The sequence below is a fragment of the Lepidochelys olivacea genome (genome assembly GCF_965140295.1).
Source record: "Lepidochelys olivacea isolate rLepOli2 genome assembly, chromosome: 3".
Lineage (NCBI taxonomy): Eukaryota > Metazoa > Chordata > Testudines > Cheloniidae > Lepidochelys > Lepidochelys olivacea.
Window position 1 is genome coordinate 40,684,488 of NC_140413.1, and position 26,649 is coordinate 40,711,136.

The following is a 26,649-nucleotide window of genomic DNA, read 5'->3' on the forward strand; positions in this document are numbered from 1 at the left end:
CGTGGGTGCCTAAATATGGGTTTTTATACCTGACTTTAGGCACCGAAGTTAGAACATTTCTAGATCTAACTTAGAAGACAAGTTGGTTGACTTATCTACCTGAGATACTGTGACTTTGCATTCCAGCTTAAACACAGCCTTCCCATTCAGGAGAGCACTTTCTTTTTCCTGGAGTCATAAAGTTGAATAGAATATGATATGTTTGGCAAAATCATCAGATTAGACAATAAATATGACTGCGTCCCATTGTTCTTTCCTCATGAAAAATGCTATACATTGATTAGCAGTCTGCTGGTTAAATTATGTGGTTTTGAAAACTCTAACCTTCATTTCACGCATGATTTCCTTCCTATTTCTGGAATGATTTATCAGATAGATTTTGTTGTCTAAATACATAATATTTCTTATTAGTCAAGGTCAGGAAATAGTGACACCATAGCAAAAAAAAGACTATAGGAAAACTGGTAATTAGAAATGGGGCCCTAAAGAGAACTCTGTTTCCAAATCCCATAGACTTTAGAAGGTTCCGAATCTGGATCTGTATTCAGATTTTTCAGTTTGTGACATTCTCTAATAAAAATTATTATCCCTGTGCCACGGAACAAGTTTGTTCGTAACTTTTACGGGGTTACTGACCTAAGACAAATATTCAAATCAGAAATATTTATTAGATTTGCAAGGGAGAGCACTGATTATGTGGTTCAATATTAATTGAAATTTCCAGTTTCCAAACAAGTCATTAGCTGTAAAACCATGGAATAACTGTTTCATATTTCTCTCTTCAGCATTTAGCACTTTAGAGACAGATGCTTCTTTTCATATTATTGCTACATTTCAAATAACCCCTTACTTCCTCCTTTACTTATCTGAAAATTGTAAAAGAAGTTATTAGATACAATACAATGTAAGAGGCTGGCCGATATTTAACATGCCCATAGGCTTCTTTCAAATAAAAGCGACAAAGGTTAAAGTTCCATTTCAACCTTCAGTGCAAATTCACCCTTTTGAATCTTTAGGAAGATTAATTTTGGTCAGATTTTTTCCCCGCTGCTGCTATTATAAGCCCTTCTTGGCAAAGTCATTAAAGCCATTTCTTAGAAAATTAACAGGAAACACAATTTCATTATTAGTTTAAATATTAGTAATAGGAGCCGTGGCTGCCTTTTATCAATGTTGTAAAGAAATGAAATTGTAGCACAGACTAGAAATTGTAGCATTAGACTTAGCTAAAAGATTTAATAATGTAAGAGAAAATGTAAATATTTCATCTCTGAATTTAATTATGGAACTATCTATTTTGGATGTATATTTATATATACATTTATAAAACTTAGTTTGTCAAAAGATGCTTACAAATGTGGACAGACACATAGGTTTCATTCAGAATGGCAGGAAAGCTACCGCTTTATTCAATAGTACGTGGGACATATTTGCTCATCCTGTTAGAAGCATTAGGATGTCCTCATAACATTTGGAAAGAGGGTTACCATAGTCAACTCTTCCAATATTTAAACCACTTTCCAGAGACATACGTGATCCCAGGACATGCTCTTGAGTACTGATGATTACTATGGATTAGCTTTTTGTGCCGGTAAACTGGGCTATCCATTGGACGAATCCCTATCCATCCTTACTTGTCAGATTGATATTTTTCTTCTGTGGGAGGAAGCAAAACTCTCCCCTAACCTCAGCCAGGTTGTAAAACAGGGTTATTTTTTGCCATACCACCTAAACAGTGAACTGAGGCTACTTACTTGGTAGAATTCAAAATGATGTAATCTTACTCCAAGAAAGGAAACACCAGATTGGCGATGAATGTGAACATGAAGACTCAGGGACAGTACCTATACTTTTGGCCTTATCTAAATCAGGAAGAAGCCAGTGCCCCACTCATCCTTATGGTCCAGTGAGAATAAGTGACAATGACCCAAAGCAGTCCACATTGTTGGAGACCAATGGTAAATCCCACTCGTCTGTATGACTCTTGCCAAGACTAATTATGATTCACTGTGGTTAAGAACTTTCTGTCCATCTTCTATAAGAATGGTCAGAAGTTGGGAATGGATGGATCACTTGATGATTATCTGTTCTGTTCATTCCCTCTGGGGCACCAGGCACTGGCCACTGTTGGAAGACTGGATACTGGGCTAGATGGACCTTTAGTCTGACCCAGTATGGCTGTTCTTATGTTCCATTGTTTTGTTAAGTGGATAATGTTGTAACCTTTCTGCCAAGTGGTGGCAATAGCAGGAAAGGCTGAATTCAATTTTTAAACAAAACCAGCTCAAGCCCCCACCCAGAAATCTGGGAAAACTAAACACCACCCCTGGGCACCTGTGATAGGCATTACTTTCCTACTTACAAGCATTGAGTCTGTGTATAACAAAAGAAAATTTTATTAAGGGGAGCATTAATGCTGTGTTGTCCAGCATTACTCTGGGAAAACAATGACTCGGCAATATGCAGACAATAAGTAAAACACTTGCCCCCTTGTATCTTGGGCAACACTTTGCCTCAGTTTCCCATCTTGTGCTGTGATAGTTCAGTGGACAAATGTCCCTTTAACATTCCACTCCCCACTGTTGCACCTCACTCACAGTTTGTTGCTTGAGCTCAATGAAGTCCCTGAGTCCAGGGGTGTGCTCAAGTGGGTTAACCTCCATCCCCAGGGGAGTGGGGAGAGTGAACAAGTGATCTCTTTGCCACTGTAGATATACTGTCACTGAAGCTGCTCACCCTTGTCGCTGCTGCTAGTAGTGATGCCATATTCTGAGATTCCACTGCCCAGCCCCGTTCTTATTTTGGTTAAGAGGGTATATGGCAAAGTCCAAAGCAAACACCAAGAATTCCCATTCCCAAAGATGCCTTTTTCCCCACTCTTGTTTACATATCACAAACTCTTCTTTATAGCTAAGTTCAAAATCATACATGCATACCCCCAAACTTTTCCCAGGGCAACACTGGCCTGAAAGGAAAAATATAGCTTAAACTGACAGCTTACTTTCCTGTCTCAGTGTCAAGGTTCCTCCCCCACTCTGAACTCTAGGGTACAGATGTGGGGACCTGCATGAAAAACCTCCTAAGCTTATCTTTACCAGCTTAGGTCAAAACTTCCCCAAGGTACAAAATATTCCACCCGTGGTCCTTGGATTGGCCGCTACCACCACCAAACTAATACTGGTTACTGGGGAAGAGCTGTTTGGATGCGTCTTTCCCCCCAAAATGCTTCCCAAAACCTTGCACCCCACTTCCTGGACAAGGTTTGGTAAAAAGCCTCACCAATTTGCATAGGTGACCACAGACCCAAACCCTTGGATCTGAGAACAATGAAAAAGCATTCAGTTTTCTTACAAGAAGACTTTTAATAAAAATAGAAGTAAATAGAAATAAAGAAATCCCCCCTGTAAAATCAGGATGGTAGATATCTTACAGGGTAATTAGATTCAAAAACATAGAGAACCCCTCTAGGCAAAACCTTAAGTTACAAAAAAGATACACAGACAGAAATAGTTATTCTATTCAGCACAATTCTTTTCTCAGCCATTTAAAGAAATCATAATCTAACACATACCTAGCTAGATTACTTACTAAAAGTTCTAAGACTCCATTCCTGGTCTATCCCCGACAAAGACCAGTATAAGACAGACACACAGACCCTTTGTTTCTCTCCCTCCTCCCAGCTTTTGAAAGTATCTTGTCTCCTCATTGGTCATTTTGGTCAGGTGCCAGCGAGGTTACCTTTAGCTTCTTAACCCTTTACAGGTGAGAGGAGCTTTCCCCTGGCCAGGAGGGATTTCAAAGGGGTTTACCCTTCCCTTTATATTTATGACACTCAGCGAGAGACCCTTAGTATTTCTGGATCTCTGCAGGTCTGTCAAATTCTCCTTATGAGGGAAGAAAGCTACTAATATACAAAATCTGCTTCCCAGCATGCCGTGCTGAAATCCTGCTCTATGACTCTCAGCATTGCCAGGAAACTACAATGCTCAGTGTGTCCTCATTACTGCAGGAATATGGAGTTTGTACCCACCTACACTCTGAAACTGTGGCCTCAGGCTCTAAACAGAGTTAGCAGCCTGGATTTTTCTTCCAAACTGCACACTGCAACCCTGAGACCACTTCTTCTTCCTTGTTAGCTGCCTTCCTTGTTGCTCTGGTATGTTCCCAGAGTAAAAACCTAGAATGCAACACTGCTGAGCCCAGTGGATTTTTTTCAACAGTTTAAAAGGCCAGTATACTCCATTTCCAACCACTTACATTCTTTTTTTCAGGCAGCAGGGAGTGGAATTACTTCAGACCAGGTTATTCAACAGTTTATTCCATCCAATTCACACTCTGCAGTCTCCTAACCTTCCCTTCCTAATACTTCTTCAATGATCCCTATCAGGAGAAAGCACTAAAGAATTAAATTATCTGTCTCCTCCAAATGCTTGCTATAGAGGAGGTCCCTCAGCAGCAAAGGAGAGGGTTTCTATTCCTGTTACTTTCTTATTTCCAAAATAAAAAGTGGATCAAAGTAACCTGAACAAGTACATCAAATGGTGATACTAGCATCCATAGTCCCATCTCTAAGGCAAGCCGGGTGTCTGCTGCTTCCCCCTTGCCATTCAGTAGTGTTCCGGGTGTGTGCTGCCCACTAAAGGTTTGGATAGAGGATTTGTGCGTGTGTGTAAGAGAGAGAGAGAGATGATTTGATCCTAATGCCTTAATAGGAAAAAAAATCCCCAAACTATCAATTAAAATAAAACCAAAAGAGGGAAAAAAAAACACAACCACATTCAAACAGAGCTGATCTGCATAGTAACCATCTTCCTGTGTGCCCTGAAGCTCATTAAACTGGTCTTGGAGCACCACCAAAGGGAATGAGGTCCAAAGCCAGGGATTCTTAAATGAAAAAAAGACCCAACTCTGGACTATGAGAATTTTACCCCAAAGGAATGAATAACGAGTGCACTGCAGTTGATCTTCACTGAGTCACTGGGATGTAAGGTGAGAGGCTGTCTCTCAGAAGGAATCCCAGACCCATTTAGGTTTTAACAACTGGAGGGAAGGGTTATATTGGTACAGCAGAAAACTCTTGCTCTAGAGGGTGGTAAAGTGACCAATAACCAGTTCTGGAACTTGTAAGGTACCTGTTCCTTGGAATCATTCACCATAATTTGAACCAGTATTTGACCCTTTTCTGTCAGCTGGTAGCTGGGAGAATCTATGGATTAGCAAATAGCCACTGGTGAATAATGGGGAATTTGTTTAGTTAAATGAACCTATCTCAACCAGTTGCACTCAGACTAGTAAAGGGTTGTGAAAAATAAATAGAATTCCATATTTATTAAACGATTGAACTGTAATTCCAAATCCAGTTGGTCACATAGCACGAGATAGTTTCAGTTATAGCTAGGGCTCTACCAAATTCATGGCCATGAAAAATACATCATGGACCATGAAATCTGGTCTCCCACAATGAAATCTGGCCTTTTGTGTCCTTTTACCCTATACTATATAGATTTCACAGAGGAGGGTCCTCACCCAAAAAGGAGTTGTGGGGGGGGTCGCCAGGCTATTTTAGGGGGGTCGCAGTATTGCCAGCCTTACTTCTGCGCTGCTGCCTTCAGAGCTGGGCAGCCAGAGAGCAGCGGCTGTTAGCCGGGTGCCCAGCTCTGAAGGCTGCTCTCCGCCAGCAGCAGCGCAGAAGAGTGGCAATACCATACCAGGCCACCCTTATTTCTGTGCTGCTACCTTCAGAGCTGGGCGGCCGGAGCATGGTGGCTGCAGATTGAGGGCCCAGCTCTGCAGGCAGCAGCGCAGAAGTCAGGGTAGCAATACCACAACCCCACCTACAATAACCCCCCCACACACTACTGTTTGGGGGGTTAGGACCCTACTATTACAACATCATGAAATTTCAGATTTAAATAGCTGAAATAATGAAATTTACTATTTTTAAAATCCTATGACTATGAAATTGACCAAAATGAACCGTGAATTTGGTAGGGCCCGAGTTATAGTTCACTCCACCAGTCAATAATAAAATATCCTCGGACTTTCAGATTTCCTTTCTCTTGCCGAAAATTATTTTCAGTTCTGTCATTATAAAACTATCTCTAATAACTAGATCTAAATGGGGAAGTTTTGAGTGTGATCTGTAGGTATTTAGTCACAGAAGTCCTGTTAATGAAAATGAGACTTGTGAGGTTATGTTCCAACAACCATGCTTCAGGACTCCCCTGATGCCTGATATTTCATTTAGCTGGTGAGCTGCAGTTCAGCACAGTGCCTGTTACTAAACCAGCAAGCATTCTTCTTGCCATCTGAACCATAAAGATGAGTTATACTTCCTCTTCAAGGCTATGGAGATACTGAATATAGGGAAATGTATCAGTCATGCTGTGCACAAAAGAGTCAGATGTTTGGTCTGAACACAGGACTGGAAGCCACTCTATTTTTGGCTCTGATAGTGACTCCTGTATCCTTGGGTAAGTGGGTTTCCCCATCTGTACACACAGGATATGATTATCCATCTCACTTGGGTATTGTGTGGGTTAGCTGTTTGTAGAGCCCTTTAAAATGAAAGGCACCATATAAAATGAATTGTTGTATTATTTTTATTATTCAAGTTGGTTTAGTAATTTATAATTATCATTAATCTAGGAGAACTGTCATCTTGCACCATCTTGTACCATTTCATTGCATGATACTTCTTTTAAGGTTAATTGATTATACCAGTATTTCTCAGCTTTTTCAGGTTGGTGACTCCTTAATGAAAGTCAAACATTTTCACAACCACCTATAAAAGTAAGAGTAAAAACGTATCAACAATCATAATGATAACCCTGGGTGTCTGTGTGTGTATGTGTGTGTTTAGAGATTGGCAGAAATACTTGACGTTGAAGGAAAAAGGTGTGTGGGAAGGCGGGCTGGGGGACAAGATTTTCTTGGCTGTAGATTGTAATAATATATTCAATAGCCTGTGACTCCCCTGATCATACTTCATGACCCTCCTTGGGCCAGGGAGGGGGTTGAGAAACACTGAATTATACTAATATGGGGACTGATCCTACTTCACTTAAAGCCAATGGCAAAACTCCCATTGACTTTAATAGGAGCAGGATTACCCAGTAGTTCCTTTTCCTCTCTGCTGCCCTTTGATAAGTGAAGAACATACTTTCAATGCTTGTAATATATTTTTAAATGCCGCATTATTAAATTCACATTTTTCCCACCTCCTTCCTGCTGCTGAAAATCTAGGATCATGTTTTGTAGTGCAATTTAAATATTTTAGAAGAACAAAGAAATTGTCTAGAACGGTGAAACAGCTGTCAACACTACTTTGCTGTCTACAGGATGCTAAATTCTGGTTAGACTATAATTTCTTGCTAATTAACTGATCTAAAATAGAACCCTTCGTAACTAGTCCATCAACGATTCCACAACGTTGGTGTTGCCCACATCTCTCTTTTAACTTTAGTACACGCTTACAGTGTGTGACCTTGATGTCTTGCTTGACTTACATTTCTGTTCTGAGATTAACATTAATTACACTGTCAAAATAGATTTTACCGTCTATGTAGAATGAGCTGCCTTCAGAGCTAGATTCTTCCAATATGGAGGCAATGATTTACACACTGAATGACTTGAATATTGTAATTCCTTTTATATTGTTCTCCTTCAAGTTCTAATTAGGAGATTGCTGTGTGTTAAAATGCTACTCTTTAGACTTCAACATTTTCAAAATTTAGTGGTCACATTTCCCAGTTTATTTGTTTTGTTGGTTTCCTGTACGATGTCACATAGATTCATCGATTTTACAGCTAGAAGGGTCTGTTGTGATCATCAAGTAAGCCACAGAATTGTAACTAGTCATTTCTGCACCACACCCAATGGCTTGTAATTCATCTTGCGTATCGCATGAACAATAAATCTTTTGTATTGTCTCAAATGGCTTCATGGATTCGATTCAGTGCTGAGATGTCAAGAACAGATGATACATCACATGCTGCATTAAAAGTATCATTGGTATAAGACTTGTCCAGCAGCAGTGACCTGGTGTTTCAGAAAATAGTCCTATATTTTTTTAAATACAAACACAATAGACACTAACCTAGCCCATCTGTACTGCACACAGTGATAATGATAATGTGCCAGATCCTCTCCTGGTGCAAATTGGCCTAGCTCCATTGACTTCCATGTTGGTGACTTCATTGGAGCTACACTGATTTATGCCAGCTGAGGATCTGGCCCAATGTTTAATACTTTACAAGCAAATTCAAAACTACAGAAATATATAGGATTTGGTCCCATCCATTAACATTTCTATACAGCAGGTCTTCAGACAAGACTTTGGACCAGATTATTACGATTTGCTGTGTGGCTGTGCATGGGGAAAGAGATCGTGGAGCGATCTCCTCTCTTCCTGCAGAAACCAATCACAACCAGCAACCCTTGCCCTGGACCAGCAAAGTTGGTTGACTGCAGAGAGTAACACACAGTGCAGTTGCTTTGCTCTGCTGCATGCCAGAGTGCTCCAGATGAGCTGCCACTGAGGGTATGTCTATACTGCAGTCAGGGGGGTGAGGGGGTATGATTGCAGCACAACCAAACTATCTTAACTCTAGCTAGCACAAGTACCAGTAACATTGAAACTGCAGCAGCCCGGGCTTCAGCATGAGCTGTACAAACCTGCCCAGCGTGTTGGGTACTTCCTTGGGCAGCTAGCCCACACTGAAGTCTGTCCTGCCGCAGCTTCACTGCTATTGGTACTTGTGTTATCTAGATGAAAGCTAGCTTGGGTACATCTGTACACGGTGCATCTGCACCTCTGATGGCCGTATAGATATACCCTGAGATGAAGCATGTATGTACTGCCCCCCACGTAAGGCCGGTGCCTCAAAGGCATGATAGAATTCTTTGTAACTAAACTGCTCCATCAAAAAACCTGAGCACATGGTTAATTGCAGCTTTTTAATCTTAAGGATTGTGCCAGAATGTGGTAATATGTGGCCAATTCTTAATTATATATTAGATGTGTGACAGATGTGTACTCCTATCCTTGATTTCTAAACATTGTATTTTGTGATCAGTTAAATCTGATCTCTGACAACCAATCTATCTTTGAGTGACCCAGCCGGGAAAATGAATAGGAACTATTACAACACAATGGCCCAACAACCAAACTATGTAAGAAGCTATTTAACTTTAAATATTTAGCTAGATTTCACTCTAGTCTGTGATAAAAACAGATAAAAGTTCTGGTAGAACTGAAGTGCAGGGAAAGCAGAGTACTCCCCGAGGAAGTACCAGCACACAAAGGTCACTGTGACTATATTAACGGTTTCCCATCTGCCCATCTCTGGAAAGCAGCAAGAATGATTCTTTTTAAAGAGACAGAGAGAGAGAGACAAGAGAAACTCCCTGGCAATAGGCAGGAGGGCATGCTAGTGGGCCAAACTAGGGGCTTGATTACACTTACAGCGCTGCTCTACTGTAGTGCTTAGTGAAGAGGCTACCTAAGCCAATAGGAGAGCTTCTCCCATTGGTGTGGGGACTCCATCTCCATGAGAGACGATGACTATGTCAATGGGAGAGACTCTCTCATCAACATATTGCTTTCTACACCAGGGGTTAGGTCGGCATAACTATGTCACTGAAGGGGGTGGATTTTGCATACCCCTGAGCGACATAGTTATCCCGACATAAGTTGGTGGCATAGCCCAAGCCTCAGATTTGATCTCTGGAAACATGTGAGCATGTAAGCCTCTTTGTCCTGGAATGGTGATTAAGATCACCAATCTGATTAGCTTTTGGGGAAAAGTAAAAATGTAGCTATGATAAGAAAATCATTAATTTTTGTTTAAAATATACTTTTTCCTTAATTTCCAAAATAACTTGTTTTTTAAAGAATTTGGTTGTAAGTTTGCAATATCCAATTCTGTCCTAGAAGTAAAACACCCAGAAATATTCCAAAAGAGAAGGGCTCTGGAGTCTGGGGCACTCTGGTCCCAGGATAAGGATGAAAAGATCCTTTTCCAGTAGAACAAAAGGCCGAAGTGGGCACCCAGGCAGGAAATGACTGAGAAACCAAAGAGCAGACCAGCAGGGTGGAAGGGCCAGTGGATAACAAGGATATATTCTTGAAGCCTGATTTGCCACCACTCTGCACCTTGTGTAGTCATTTACACTTGTCCAGTGTAAATGCAAAGTGTCTGTGAAACACTGCCATTCTGATATGGTAGCATTTTACATTCACTTTGCGCACATACTATTGATTTCACCAGGTGCAAGTGTTGTGTCTCCTTCTATTTTGTGTCTTAAATAGTGTTCTATAAATTACAAGTTTCCCTGCAATTTAACTTTCTTTGGCCCAGATTAATTGACTTTCATGTGCTTTTTGCTCTCTGATCAGTTTTGATTTTAAATAATAATAATTGCATGGAGTAATTAAATTGGATGGCAAGGAATGGGCATTGTAACAGTTGTCTGTGGAGAAGTGCAAAAATGTATTTTCCTCTATTCAGATCATGAAAAATTCCTATGAATTGGAATATTTCCCTAAGATCTATACCCAGAAGACTCATTTTTGTTTGAGATGTTTCAGAATCCTCCCAGTTTCTTGTGGCTCTCCTTTTTAAATGCCCTACATCATGGTGATGTCCTTTCCCTCGGGAGCCCGTCAGCACTCATGTCAGGTAGTGGGGAGGGTCACAGCAAGAGGAGGCATTTTTTCCTTGTGGTCCATACTGAGTACATACTGTTTCTGCATGTAAGAGAGGGACCAAGCTCAAGACTGTAAATGTGGATCCTGTGCATTACAGGTGCTACTAGACTCTCTGGCTAGCCCCAAGTGACTAATTTATGTTAACTTTTGCCCATTCCTTCAGTTGATCCATCTTTGTTTACCCAAAGCCACATATGCATTATATCTAATCGCAAAAAGAAAAGGAGGACTAGTGGCACCTTAGAGACTAACCAATTTATTTATTAAATTGGTTAGTCTCTAAGGTGCCACTAGTCCTCCTTTTCTTTTTGCGAATACAGACTAACACGGCTGCTACTCTGAAACCTGTCATTATATCTAATCATTTCTAAAGCATCTCATTATTATTGAGCGCAGAAATGTATTGATGCAGGTAAGAAACCACTGGCTAGATCTCACACTTCTACTTTCCTTTTGTCTATGTACATATGAAATGAACCTATGTGACATTCTCCTAATCTCTGAAAGTTGTTTTACATGGCCATTAGAGACTAGATTGTGAAGTCGATTGATGACCTGCTTATTAAATATAAAAACCATGTCTCAGACACCTCTTTTTTAAAGGAAGGGCTTTTATCCTTCAAATGGGGCATGGATTTATAGGAAATCCCTCAAAGGGGTCATCCTTTGATCAGCAAATAAAATCATTTAAGTGCTCAAGATATCATAATTCAAAAGCTCCATTTGCTTTCTGCAGTCAGTAGTCTTTTAATGTTCATTATTCTTTGTTTTTAAAAGTGATTTTTTTTTGCAGCCATGAGTACTTAAAAAAAAAAAGTTCCATATTTCTGCTGCATGCGAAAGCATTTCTAACAAAGCAAGGCGGTGCTTTAAGGACACTTTATAGGTGACCATTTTCAATGATGTAAATGAATTTGATTATAAGAATTCTCATAATGATCAGAAGATCACACAATGAATTTAGTACTCTCTATGTTTGGGTCCAAATTTTGTCACGCCCTTAAACTGGCTGGCACAAGGAAACTTTCCTCTTGCACAGTTGCAGGTTTTGCACTCTGGCAGAGCAAAGGAAGTTCCAAGGGAGTACTAGCCTCGCCTTCCTTCTGCACTAGTCAAGAGAACAGGAGAAAACATAGTGCATTCTTTCCAACAGCAGCTCAGTTGTCTTGCTCCTCTGAAATCTGGGGCACATTGTATCTTCCTGAAGCAAGTAACCAGACCCAGGATGAATAAAGCTTGTTACTCAGGAAATCTGTTGTGCTTTCCCCTGGATAATGGCATCTTCCCCTTGAGTTAGTGTTTAATGTCATTAAATTAATGGTTATGTTGATTCATAAGAAAAGGGTGATCACATTGTGCACATGCACTGACAACTGTGGGTGAATTAGAAAGCTGCATCTCTTGAAGGTGGCTGAACTGTGACCTCATGAAATTCGATGTCCGATCCAAAATACTAGGTCTCACCTCTTGCCTTTCGTCTTGAAATCTTCTGATTCACTTAGATAATCCTAGGCCTAGTTATTTGTAATAATCTCAGTCTGAAGAGCATTTCATTTCTAGTAGAAATTATATTTGCATTGAAAAAAATTGGTTAGACTGAGTAACTGAATTATTCCTAGAACTGTTTCTACAATACTCAGAAAATTCAGCAAAATACAACGAGGTCTAAGGGAGAAAATCTGCTTTCAGTTATACCAGTTACATCTAAAAATGCCTTTCATTGAAGAGATAAATCAGTAAAAATACTTCGGATTTATACCAGTTTTTTCCCGTCTGAAACCTAAACTGTAAGCTTTCTGGGGCAGAGATTGTCTTCTGTACAACGTATCTGTACAGTGCCTACCATACTGATTTCTGATTATGCTTCATAAGAGATATCATAATGCAAATATTAATGAAAGTTGAACATGGTTCAGAGGATGCGTCATTAATGGGCATATTTGGGCCAAACTCAGTGGTGATAGAGAGTTATATATATATTATACGTGATGTAATAAGTGACTATATAGTGTGCCAATTTGGCACTGTGTGGGTGTGCAAACCACGTGTAACTTGAGGGAAGATAGCACCTCCCACACTGCAACTTGAGACCATTGCTTCTTGTTCTGTCATCTGCGACCACTGAGAACAGCCTAGCTCCATCCTCTTTGGAATCCCCCTTCAGGTAGTTGAAGGCTGCTGTCAAATCCCCCCTCACTCTTCTCTTCTGCAGACTAAATAACCCCAGTTCCCTCAGCCTCTCCTAGTAAGTCATGTGCCCCAGCTCCCTAATCATTTTTGTTGCCCTCCGCTGGACTCTCTCCAATTTGTCCACATCCCTTCTGTAGTTGGGGAACCAAAACTGGACACAATACTCCAGGCGTGGCCTCACCAGTGCCGAATAGATGGGAATAATCACTTCCCTCGATCTGCAGGCAATGCTTCTACTAATACAGCCCAATATGCCTTTGGCCTTCTTGGCAACAAGGGCACACTGTTGACTCATATCCAGCTTTTCGTCCACTGTAATCCCCAGGTCCTTTTCTGCAGAACTGCTTCTTAACCAGTCGGTCTCCAGCCCGTAGCAGTGTATGGGATTCTTCCTTCCTAAGTGCAGGACTCTGCACTTGTCCTTGTTGAACGTCATCAGATTTCTTTTCGCCCAATCCTCCAATTTGTCTAGGTCACGCTGGACCCTATCCCTACCCTCCAGCGTATCTACCTCGCCCCCCAGCTTAGTGTCATCTGCGAATTTGCTGAGGGTGCAATTAATCCCATCATCCAAATAATTAATAAAGATCTTGAACAAAACCGGCCCCAGGACCAACCCCTGGGGCACTCTGCTTGATACCGGCTGCCAGCTAGACATCGAGTCCACTGTGAATAAACATAGAAGCATTTTATTGTCCTGACATAAATTTGCCTAAAAATTTATTTTCTAATAGGAAAACACAAGGGAATTGCTTGTATATGTTTGTAATAACAATGGGCAAGTATCTAAATAGCCCATACTGTTATTCAAAAGGGCCTATAAGACATCTGTATAATTTAGCATAAGGAGGGAGGTTTTTGTGTATCTTGACCTGTACACTTCATTTCCTTGCTTTGGGATGATCAGTAACTAACTGATGAAGACAAGTTGTAAATTCTGATTTCCAGAAAAAGGTTTTTCCTGTTTATAAATTTAAAACTATCTTTGCTGAGGTAACCTACAAATGTAAAAGGAAAGACAGTCTCAACCTCTTTCATTCGTACTTCTTTACGTGTTCAGGTTAAAACTATCCCATAATATGTCTTGACTACTGGTGCCAACTCATTTTTCTGTTTGTGCTTCAGAGCTGCTGCAGATGTCACAGATCAATTGTCAGTGTGGAACCAATCTGTCATTTTTGCTTTGTATGTGCCTCTGTGTTCAACAGCAAGATTGTTGCACAGCGTATTGAAAATGGCCAGCGATTAAACACCAAAATCATTCATGCAAAATAGGGAAATAAAAAACTCACATCAAATTTTGCATGTTTCACAATATATTGGGCATTTTCTGTGTTATCCAAGAATGCTGTTTTACATTGAAAATAAGCTTTTACGTAAACACGGAATCGGGGCATTTCTAAGGAAGCTTGGGCATGCCTCTGCTCAACTCGCACTATGTATTCAGTGGCCGCACTGACTTGCTCCAGGCCTCCTCACACTTGTGTGTGAATTGTTCCACTGAAGGGCAGGATTTCGGAGCTAATAGAACATTATAGGGAAAAACTGAGTTAAGCAGAGATTGCAAAGACTGGAATTGTTTATGTTAGAAAGGAAACAAATAAAAGGAGGCTTGATAATAGTGTACAAAATAGTGAATGGTAAAGAGCAGGTAGACTGAGAGCTTCTGTTCTCCCCAAGTCAGAACATAAGAACAAGGGGGAAATTTAATAAAATTAAAAGGTGGCAAATTCAAAATTGAGAAAAGGAAATATTTTTTTACACAACATGCAATTAGAACTCATTGCCACAGGGGACTCTGGAACTCATTGCCGCAGGGGACTCTGGAACTCATTGCCGCAGGGGATCACTGAGGCAAGGAACTTTGCAAGATTCAGAAGGAATTGGACACTTTTATAGATAAGAATATCCAGAGGCATAATAGTTAATGCTGACAAAAGTTTTGGAAGGGATACTAACCCTGATGCTTCAGGTTTTAGCAAATCTATAAATATTAGAGATCAAGATGAGGCCTAATGTAGGGGACAGCTCCCACATCTGCCTACTGCAGGGTTCTTTTGCCCCCATCACCTTCTATTTAGTTATCACTTAGCTAAGCAATACATTTTGTGTTCATTTAGAGCAAAATCCTGCTCATCTTGTTCATACAAATAATCCCATTGGCTTCACTGGAACTACTTGAGTGATTAAACCACTGGGATTGGCCCTTTAATCTTTCCCAATAAATCAGCCCCTCCAGTATTTTAACAATTTTTGTTAGTGCCTCCAAGTTTCTATTTCTCTCTGGCAGTAAAGCAGCCCTTATAGAACACAGATCCAGGTGTGCTCTCACCAGCTGTGTAGCTATGGATTTTAACTTCCCTGCCTAATGATCTGATCTCTGTGTAGGGTTGCCAGGCATCCAGTTTTCAACCGTTCTAGTTGAAAAGGGACCCTGGCGGCACCAGTTGGCACTGCAGACCGGGCCATTAAAAGTCAATGCAGTGGGGGCCGGGGTCTAAGGCAGGCTCACTGCCTGCCCTAGCTCTGCATGGCTCCCAGAAGTGGCCGCCAGGTCCCTGCAGCCCCTAGATGCATGGGCGACCAGGGAAGTTCTGCAGCTCCCATTGGCCAGGAACTGCCCATCCATCTAGGGGCTGCAGGGACCTGGCTGCCGCTTCTCAGGAGCTGCGGTAAGCGCCGCCAGGACCGTGCACCCCGAACCCTCTCCTGCACCCCAACCCCTTGCCCCAGACTGGAGTCCCCTCCTTCACCCTAAACCCCTCATCCCTGCTCCACCCCAGAGTCTACACCCCCAGCCGGAGCCCACAGCCCCTCCTGAACCCCAAACCCCTCATCCCTAGCAGAGAGCCTGCACCCCCAGCCGGAGTCCTCACCCCTGTCCCACACCCCAACCCCCTGCCCCAGCCCAGTGAAAGTGAGTGAGGGTGGTGGAGAGAGCGCGACGGTGGGAGGTGGGGCCTTGGAGATGAGGCAGGGCTTCAGAGAAGGGGCGGGGCAAGGGTGTTCGTTTTTGTGCGATTAGAAAGTTGGAAACCCTGTCTCTGTGTCTGCAACCTGGAAATTCATTGGACTTTTTTGCTGCTATGTCTCACTGTAAATATATATTAAGATTGCTTATGTGCTTAGATCTTTTTTCATCATTACCTCTTTCCTGGTTTCTCCCTCTCATTGCACATCTAGGGGTGCAGGGGGGGTAAATTATGACGCAAATGCTTTCCAGTGTTTTGCAGAAATAAGTCATAAAATGTATTTGTAAGACAGCTCACTCAGCAGAAGGCCAAAAGCAATATTAAGTTCACAGAAGTAACTCTTAAATCTTACCCCCAAAAAGTAATATTCAAACAACCACACTAATTCTTCTAAGAGAGGACCTTTAGACAAGCTAGATAGAAATTAAGCTAACAGTGGAAATATATTGAACAAGTTCAATATTTACATTGGTTAGGTAGAAATGGGACCTATTGCCTGTATATTAGGATTATGCTTGCCCATGAGGTTTCACTGTCACATTCACCATATGCTTCATTGCTCACTGCTGTTCTCTGGGATGAAGACAGCTGGTGAAATAAAATAAATTAGTTATAACACAGATAACCTGTCTTAGTTTAATCTCCTTATCTGGATTTCACCCACTTCATTTCATCCCAGTAGCCCTATTTCTAATGCTTTCCAGCACTGTGACCACCTGCATCTACCTTTTCTAGCACCATCATTAATTTGAGCTATAGTTTAAGCTTTGCAGATACTATCATAATTTTCAAATACTGTGGTCATCTCCATCTCTGAGAGTACAACTATATTCTGAAAAGCTGCCCTCTTACTTGGCATTTGAAAAGTGTTTTTGTTTTGTTTTTAGTTGGTTTTGTCTTCTCAACCAGTAGTTACAAATCTGATAGGAGATAAGTTTGGTGATGGAACAGCACAACCATGCTTTAAAAAAATGCATCAACTCTCAGAATCTGGACTGTCTCTTCAGTCTCATTTTCTCAAATAAACTCTTTTATTAAAGTCTGTTCTTATTATAGTCTATTCTGATTTTTATGAATAGTTGCCCTAGTGTTTACAGACAAGGATGGCTTAAGGGAAATTGATGAGACAGGCATTCCATTGTTTTAAGGAGAAGTGAAAATATTCATAGTTGATTAAAATTATAAATCAAGATATTTGTAATTATTGATTAAAGATAAATGTTTTATGTTTTTCTAGATCGTTCAGTGTTGTTTCAGTATTCCTGAACAGCCATTTCGGTCCGGTAACCTTAATGTTTACTGTCTAGAATCTAGTTACCTGGGCATACAATCCACTAAAGAATGACCACCAGACCTAGATGGTAGCACCACACTTGGAACAGCTATGTTTTTGAGCCCCATGTTCAGATTTACACTCAGGACCCCTTCCCAGTTTTGCAGTTTCCCTTCCATGTCAAGGAAGCAAGACAAGGCAAAACCAGAATTAGGCAGAAAAATCATAATCTGATTTCTGAATAGTATGTAAGGATGTATAATGATGAACTTTCCAGTTTTATAATTCAACATTTTAAACATATTTCCTCTTTATTCAAACACTTTACACATTAACCTGTCATTTGCCCATTCCCACTCGCTATAATCAGTTTAAGATTGCTATGTCTACATGTCACCACAAGTGCCCTTTAAGTAAAGTAGCAATAGTCAGTGCAGTGACAAACAAGAACTGTTTGTCCTGTGTCTAGAATTTGGTCACCAATGTCCACTCAGCCCACCACTAATACCACAACACCTTCTGTATTTCAAACATTTGATGGTCTGGTCTGTGAGGTCTTTGACATCTCTTGAATCTGATGGCACTATCTATTGACCCTGTTCCTTTAAACTTCTTTAACTCAAAGGCAAGAGCCTCCTCAAATTTCCACCAGAATTGGAGCAGTTTAAATAAGTGGTAGGTTCAAACTGGGCTCCTACTGAAGGGTTTTCTTCCCCAGTACTCACTCTTTTTCTTATTTCATCTGTGATTACCAATGATAAAAAGAAAATGGAAGAATGGCGGTTTTCTCCTGGCTCTACTTTCCCTATGTGGTAACCCTCTCATTCTTGCTCAGCAGAAGTTACAATGGCTAGCAGCTTCTTAGCCAGCCCCTCCTCTCTCTAACTGTAACATAGACCTCATACTAGCTGGAAAAAACTGGATCGTCCTATTTCTTCGCTTATCATGTGACCTCTCTACAGCGGGAGGCACTCTTTGCCTGAGGCCCTGGCTTACCTGGGTCACCTTTACGAAATCCTGCAAAACGCAAAGCCTTGCTGTTAATAGTAGATTTATTAGGCTGTATCTGCACTCACAAGTTGTGCCGCTAACTACATTGGTATAGTTAAAGTAGTACAACTCCGCTCATGTGGGCACAAGTATATCAGTGTAAAAGTGCCATAGCTATTCCTGTATGGGAAGGGGAGTAAGTTATACTGCTATAAGGCACTATTGTATCCATATAGTTGCATCCACCCTAGGAGTTGTACTGGTCTAACTATTTCAGTAACAAATCACTCCTCTACCAAAACAGTACGAACTGGTGAATGGACCTGTCGCTAGTGCAGCCCCTTTCGAGTCAGGTGGGTTGGATTTAAAAATTCAGATTGTTTATGGTATGATAGTGATCACAAAATAAATAAAGTGTTTTCTACCACTCTGCAAACTGTTATTTTTCTGTTCCCTGAAATACCAAAAAGCAAGAGATTTCTCCTGGTCGGGATTCTCCCTTTTTTAGTCTCTCCTGGATGCACCTGATGCTTTGTCAAACTCTCTACTGTGTGATGGGATTAGAGTCAAACCAGAAGCAAACCTGATTCATCCTGTTGATATTAGTTCTCTGTCCCTCTGATGTGTAGCCCGTTCTTTCAGCATCAATTTCATCCTACTTTTTAGATCTGTACTTTTGCTGGTTCTGTCTATTTCAAAATAGTACCCTTCAATATACTCTCACTGCATTTAAAATTTACTACAAGAATAGGGATAAAATGTCACTGTAGATTAAAGTATTTTAGTCTGTTTTGGTTTTAAAGGTCATTCTTAGCCTTTGCATTTTAGAAACATTTGTATGTACAGAATTTCCTGCTTGACTAATATTTGTAGCTTGTTTTAATCATATATATTTTAATCCTTATTCCCATTTAAGTAGTCATATTATTGTCAGATAGTAAATCTATATCCAACAGTAAACCTAAAATTAGTATTAAAAAGATCAAAAGTGTAATGAGCTGCTGCTCAGTGGAAGAGTCTGTCGAAGAATTTCTTGTTTCAATATATTGCTGTCATTTTCTTAAATCCCCACTGAATCAGTGAAGAGTCCAGAGTTCAAATGATTACATAAGGTGAAAAAATCATCCCTCATTCCTGTTATCAGCTTTATCCCATGCAGAACCAACCCATGGGCACTAACGGGTGCAAATCTGAACATCACTCTCAGTACTCAGACACACACACACACAAATCCGTGCTAACTCCTTTCATCTTCACTGTAATCAAGGGTTCTTATTTTAGTATGAGGAGCGTTTTCAATCCTTGCTTCCCTGATGAAATAAAATAAACCTGTTGCTATGGATACCCATCTTAGGATGAGAAAGAGTTTGTGCTGATAGCGAGCTTTGCAGATGAACACTATTTTGCAATTGTCTTTGGTTTTTAAGTAGCATAGTCTCTGTTTTACATTTTTCTCCAATAAAGCACAATATTGCCATTAACAAATTAATCTTGATTTCTTTTTTTCTTTATTCCTTCTGTAGCTGTAACTTATACAAGTTACAAAAAAACGCCACCACCGGTACCCCCACGTACCACTTCCAAGCCACTCATCTCAATTACAGCACAGAGCAGCACAGAATCCACCCAGGATGCATATCATGATAGCCGGACTCAGAGGATTTCCCCATGGCCACAAGATGGTCGAGGGATGTACAACTCTACAGACAGTTTGGACAGTAACAAGGCCATGAATCTTGCCATGGAAACTGCCGCTGCACAGCGCCATGCTTCTGAGAGTCAAATCACTTCAGTACGAACCAGTGACAAGGCCATTTTAGTGACAAAAGCTGAGGAGTTTCTTAAGAGTCGACGGTCCTCTATAGGGATTCAGGTAGCCTATCATTAACATCTGTTCTGTGATGAATTGCTTGCCTTGGTTCTGTAAATAGCATAGAATGAGTCATTGAGCTTCACTGACTCTAATAATTTAACAAACAACCCCTGGCTGCTTAGCATTAATTGTAATTCGCATCATGGCAAAGTGGCTGTGCAATAACCTGGAAGTGAAATGAATGAATAAATCTCTAGGGAGGTTACCTGTCATTCACACTTGATATGAAATGATATTGAGGATCTACAGGTGAACAGAATGTTCATCTCCTTCACTCTGTGAATTCATAGTCTTTTTTATAGAAATATGTCAGCTTTAAAATCCTGGACTGCATTTTTTCATTATCTTTCCTTTTTGACCATGGGGGATAGGTACTGATGCTGCTTCGTGTTTATTGTTTGGTTGTTTGGTTTGGGTTTTTTTTAATTATTACTTAATAATAACTTCTTCAACTCACCCAAAGCAAACCAGAACCAGGAGCTTTGTTGGGGATAAAAAGATAAAAAATGTGTCAGTATAGATGAACAGGGAATTGTAAACTGAACAGACATTATGTAGAATTAATAAGAAAGTCCTTTGAGTAAATTTGTGTGACACAAAAAATATGTTTTTGGTTACAAAATGTCTGCCAGTCTATAGAACATACTGTCACACTGTAGTTTCAGGTGAATGACATATGATGATCTAGAATGCAAATTTTAAATCATATTTCTTCTGCTGACTGGCAGACACTAGGTGCTGGTTGTCATTTAGTTATATCCCTAGCAAATGTTGATTATTAATAAATATACTGCAGGTAACCATGCAAACAGTTCAGGAACTTTTGAGGAGGGAGGAGCAGGCTCTGTGCCTGCAAACACTTAAGGCATAAACTTAACTTTAGGCATGCAAATGTTCCCATTAACTGCAGTGGGACTACTCATCTGTTTAAATTCCTCTGCCTTTCATTACACACAAAGTAATTGCCATGGGTTTTTACACCACTCCTGGAATAAGGGTACATGTGACAGTGACTGTACTGATATTGCAGCATCATTCCAGAGGACAGTGCAATGGAATCTAGTAAATCGAGACATCCCAGTGGATGGCCTGTAGTCCCCATTAAGAGGCAAGCCCATTAAGTGGATCTACTGTTCTTTTTATACAGCAGTTCTTCCATTGCCATTAGGCTTAAATATGTTCCCTGAAAAAATACTGATTAACCAACCAAGATGAAGAACTTTCGTAACTGACATCACAGTATGATAACATTTTGGTGTTACACAGCTCAGGTGTTGGACGTATGAAAAGGCACAGGATTAGGGTAACATTGCCTGCTCACTTCTCAGTGTAAAGGTTCTTTGCCACAGCTGGTTATATTAAAGACTAGAATCCAATTTGACATTAGCAGCAAAATACTCAGGTATCACTTTTCAAATGCTTTAGGAAGGAATTAAGTCTTGCCACTATCCATTACAGTAGCGCATCCTATGAGGTTGTTCAAAAAGGGGGCTAAGTGGATAATGATGGAAAGCTGAAAAGAGGTAATTTTGGTACTTTTAGACTTTTAACCCAGAATTCACAGTTCAAACAGGAAAGGTACGTGTGGTGGTTCTCGTCTGTTCTTGACAGCCGCTGGAACTAAAGGTATATAACAATAGTGGTGCCTCCCTTCAACTCCTGTCTTTGAACAATTAATTCGGAAGCTTTGATTACATCAGTCTCTTCCTACAGCTGATGACCAACATTTTTAGTAGGGTTCTGTTGATTCTTTGTGTGCAGTATTTTTGGTAATGTGTGCTCATAATCCCTTAATACATCCATGCAGTGATTTACACAGGCACAGTGGAATACCTGCAGCCACACAGCATTTGGTGCTTGGCTCCTAATTCTGGTTTTCAGGTTTGATCCCTGTAAATGATAAAAGCTGTTTGTGAAAGGTCAGAGTCTAAAAAGGCTGAAGCACAATATTTTCAGAAGTGCAGATACCTCCTGGGCATCTTTTGGAGGATTTTGTATATAAGATTAAAGTTACAAAATTATCCCAGGACACAATATATTTGTACTGGTGATTTCTCCAGTAGGTTCCAAATGTTACATCTGTGTGAAAAATATTCATTGGCAACATTTCTTAGCAGAAAATACATTTTGTCATATTCCCGTTGCTTTGTTTGCTATGAATAATAAAGCAGAGTAGAATAATTTTATTTCAAAATACAGAAAAAATTTAGTTCCTGCCTCAGAAATAAGACTAAACTACTTCAGTTACGTTAGCCTTCTGCATCAAAGCACCTAAGATAAGGATGGTTTTTTTTACATATTACCTTGATAGACTGCATTATTAGCTTTCTCATTAGAATGCAATGCAGTGCTGTTATGTTGCATCTGAATATATTTGCATTAATAAATTTTGCATCTTCCAGGATGGATAATTAGTGCATTATTAATGTTGCACTGATTTAACAAATTGGTGTGAAAATGACTGCTATTACGGTTCTAGACAATATGAGACCGTCTGAAACATAAGGCAGTCTGCTACTATGAAAGTCTTGCTACCATACAGGCTGTGAAGATGATAGATTACTAACATTAACACCAATCTAGCAATGCTGCTGCATGTGGAACTGTGGAGTTCCTGTATGTGGAACAGCTACCGAGCCTGGCCCTTTATATGAAAAAGAAACATTTTCTGTCCTTAATCCTGCACCATTCAAGCCAGGGAGTTTTGTCATTGACTTCAATAGCCCTTGTCAAGGTTCCTCCCCCACTCTGAACTCTAGGGTACAGATGTGGGGACCTGCATGAAAAACCTCCTAAGCTTATCTTTACCAGCTTAGGTCAAAACTTCCCCAAGGTACAAAATATTACCCCCGTTATCCTTGGAATGGCCGCTACCACCACCAAACTAATACTGGTTACTGGGGAAGAGCTGTTTGGACGCGTCCTTCCCCCCAAAATACTTCCCAAAACCTTGCACCCCACTTCCTGGACAAGGTTTGGTAAAAAGCCTCACCAATTTGCCTAGGTGACTACAGACCCAGACCCTTGGATCTTAAGAACAATGAACAATCCTCCCACCACTTGCACTCCCCCTTTCCTGGGAAATGTTGGATAAAAAGCCTCACCAATTTGCATAGGTGACCACAGACCCAAACCCTTGGATCTGAGAACAATGAAAAAGCATTCAGTGTTTTACAAGAAGACTTTTAATAAAAAAATAGAAGTAAATAGAAATAAAGAAATCCCCCCTGTAAAATCAGGATGGTAGATATCTTACAGGGTAATTAGATTCAAAAACATAGAGAACCCCTCTAGGCAAAACCTTAAGTTACAAAAAAGATACACAGACAGAAATAGTTATTCTATTCAGCACAATTCTTTTCTCAGCCATTTAAAGAAATCATAATCTAACACATACCTAGCTAGATTACTTACTAAAAGTTCTAAGACTCCATTCCTGTTCTGTCCCTGGCAAGCGCAGCATACAGACAGACACAGACCCTTTGTTTCTCTCCCTCCTCCCAGCTTTTGAAAGTATCTTGTCTCCTCATTGGTCATTTTGGTCAGGTGCCAGCGAGGTTACCTTTAGCTTCTTAACCCTTTACAGGTGAGAGGAGCTTTCCCCTGGCCAGGAGGGATTTCAAAGGGGTTTACCCTTCCCTTTATATTTATGACACGCCCCCCAAATCTCAGCTAGGGTGAAACACTGGCTGGGATTTCTTCCTGGAGCTCTAGGAAAACAGAGTTAATAAGACACATGCATCTCTAAATATACTACCAAGTACATAAAGACTAACAATATTTTCCACATCTCAAGGACGATTTTAACCAGTTGATTCTGGGAAACTTTCACGGGAGAGTGCATCAGCCACTTTGTTAGAAGCTCCTGAGATGTGTTGGATGTCGAAATCAAAATCTTGGAGAGCTAAACTCCACCGAAGAAGTTTTTTGTTAGTTTCTTTGACGGTGTGAAGCCACTTTAGTGCAGCATGGTCGGTTTGCAGGTGGAAACGCCGTCCCCAAACATATGGGCGTAGCTTTTCCAGAGCGTAGACAATGGCATAACATTCTTTTTCAGTGACTGACCAGTTGCTTTCCCTCTCAGACAGTTTTTTGCTGAGAAACACTACAGGGTGGAATTCTTGATCAGGTCCTTTCTGCATTAAAACTGCTCCCACACCACGCTCGGATGCATCTGTGGTTACTAGGAACGGTTTGTCAAAGTCTGGGACCCTTAGTACAGGGTCAGACATGAGTGTCGCTTTAAGCTTGTTAAAGGCCTTCTGACACTTTCCGGTCCACTGAACAGCATTTGGCTGTTTCTTTTTGGTTAGGTCTGTCAGTGGGGCAGCGATTTGGCTGTAGTGCGGTACAAATCGTCTGTAATAACCGGCCAAGCCTAAGAAGGATTGAACCTGTTTCTTTGACTTTGGGACAGGCCACTTTTGGATAGCATCCACTTTGGCCTGTAGGGGGCTGATAGTTCCTTGACCCACCTGGTGTCCAAGGTAAGTCACTCTGTTTAGGCCTATTTGACACTTCTTAGCCTTAACAGTTAGTCCTGCCTCCCTTATGCGCTCAAGGACTTTTTGTAGATGTTCCAGGTGGTCTGCCCAGGAATCCGAAAATATGGCCACATCGTCAAGGTAGGCGACTGCATATTCTCCTAATCCCGCTAGGAGACCATCTACAAGTCTTTGGAAAGTGGCGGGTGCATTTCGCAGCCCGAAAGGGAGTACATTAAATTCATACAGCCCGAGATGTGTGATGAAGGCTGACCTTTCCTTGGCAGATTCATCTAGCGGTACCTGCCAGTACCCCTTGGTTAAGTCCAAGGTAGAGATGAACTGGGCCCGTCCCAGTTTCTCTAATAGTTCATCAGTGCGTGGCAATGGATAGTTGTCTGGGCGAGTTACAGCATTTAGCTTACGGTAGTCCACGCAAAAACGTATTTCCCCATCTGGTTTGGGAACTAGAACCACTGGAGATGCCCATGCACTTTCAGAGGGGCGGATTACACCCATCTGTAACATATCCTGAATCTCCCGTTCTATAGCAGTTTTAGCTTGAGGAGACACCCGGTAAGGGTGGACCCTAATTGGGTGAGCATTACCTGTGTCAATGGAGTGGTATGCCCGTTCAGTCAGTCCTGGGGTGGCGGAGAACGTTGGCGCGTAGCTAGTGCACAGCTCCTGGATCTGCTGTCGCTGCATACGCCCAAGGGTCATGGAGAGGTTCACCTCTTCCACACCACCAGCACATTTCCCTTCGTAATAGACACCTTCAGGCCACTCAGCGTCGTCTCCTCCCTGGGCTGTAAACTGACAAACCTTTAATTCTCTGGAATAAAAGGGCTTTAGAGAATTAATATGGTACACCTTAGGCTTTCGGTTGGAGGTGGGGAATGCTATGAGATAATTAACAGCTCCCAGGCGCTCCTGGACCACGAATGGCCCTTCCCACGATGCTTCCATTTTATGGGCCTGGAGCGCCTTTAAGACCATGACCTGGTCTCCTACTTTGAAGGAACGCTCTCTGGCATGTTTATCATACCAGGCTTTTTGCTCTTTTTGAGCATCCTGTAAGTTTTCTCTAGCAAGGGCTAAAGAGGTTCGGAGGGTGTTTTGTAGGTTGGTTACAAAGTCCAGAATGTTAGTTCCTGGAGAAGGTGTAAATCCCTCCCATTGCTGCTTCACCAACTGCAATGGCCCCTTAACCTCACGGCCATATACAAGTTCAAATGGGGAAAACCCTAAACTGGGATGTGGTACAGCTCTGTAGGCAAAGAGCAACTGCTGCAATACTAGGTCCCAATCATTGGAGTGTTCATTTACGAATTTACGTATCATGGCCCCCAAAGTTCCATTAAACTTCTCCACCATGCCATTTGGTTGATGATGGTAAGGAGTGGCAACCAAGTGATTTACCCCATGAGCTTCCCAAAGGTTTTTCATAGTTCCTGCCAGGAAATTAGTCCCTGCATCTGTGAGGATGTCGGAGGGCCAACCTACCCTGGCAAAAATGTCTGCTAGTGCCTGGCACACACTTTTAGCCCTGGTGTTGCTTAGAGCTACTGCTTCCGGCCATCGGGTGGCAAAATCCATGAAAGTCAGTATGTACTGCTTTCCTCTGGGTGTCTTTTTCGGAAAAGGACCCAGAATATCCACAGCTACTCGCTGAAATGGAACTTCAATGATGGGGAGTGGCTGGAGAGGAGCTTTGACCTGGTCTTGGGGTTTTCCCACTCTTTGGCACACCTCACAAGACTGGACATAGGTAGAAACATCCTTGCCCATTCCCTCCCAGTGGAATGACCCCCCCAAACGGTCTTTGGTCCTGTTCACCCCAGCATGGCCACTAGGGTGATCATGGGCTAAGCTCAAGAGCTTGGCCCGGTATTTAGTTGGAACTACCAACTGTCTCTGAGGATGCCAGTCTTCCTGGTGTCCCCCAGAAAGAGTTTCCTTGTATAAAAGTCCTCTTTCTACAACAAACCTGGATCGATTAGAAGAGCTGAGAGGCGGTGGGTTGCTCCGTGCCGCCGTCCAAGCTCTCTGGAGGCTTTCATCTGCTTCCTGTTCGGTCTGGAACTGTTCCCTTGATGCTGGAGACATCAGTTCCTCATGGGGTTGTGGACCTAGGCTTGGTCCCTCTGGAAGCG

General features: G+C 41.4%; 1 protein-coding gene across 1 annotated transcript in view; it reads left to right on the forward strand.

Annotated features, from left to right (window-relative positions):
- The window catches only part of DLGAP2 (DLG associated protein 2), a 709,806-nt gene that overhangs the window by 649,729 nt on the left and 33,428 nt on the right, over positions 1-26,649 (forward strand). Inside the window, exon 10 of the mRNA XM_084623310.1 lies at positions 19,660-20,009. Within this exon, the coding sequence (XP_084479436.1) occupies positions 19,660-20,009 (350 nt within the window). The remainder of the gene's footprint in view (positions 1-19,659; positions 20,010-26,649) is intronic.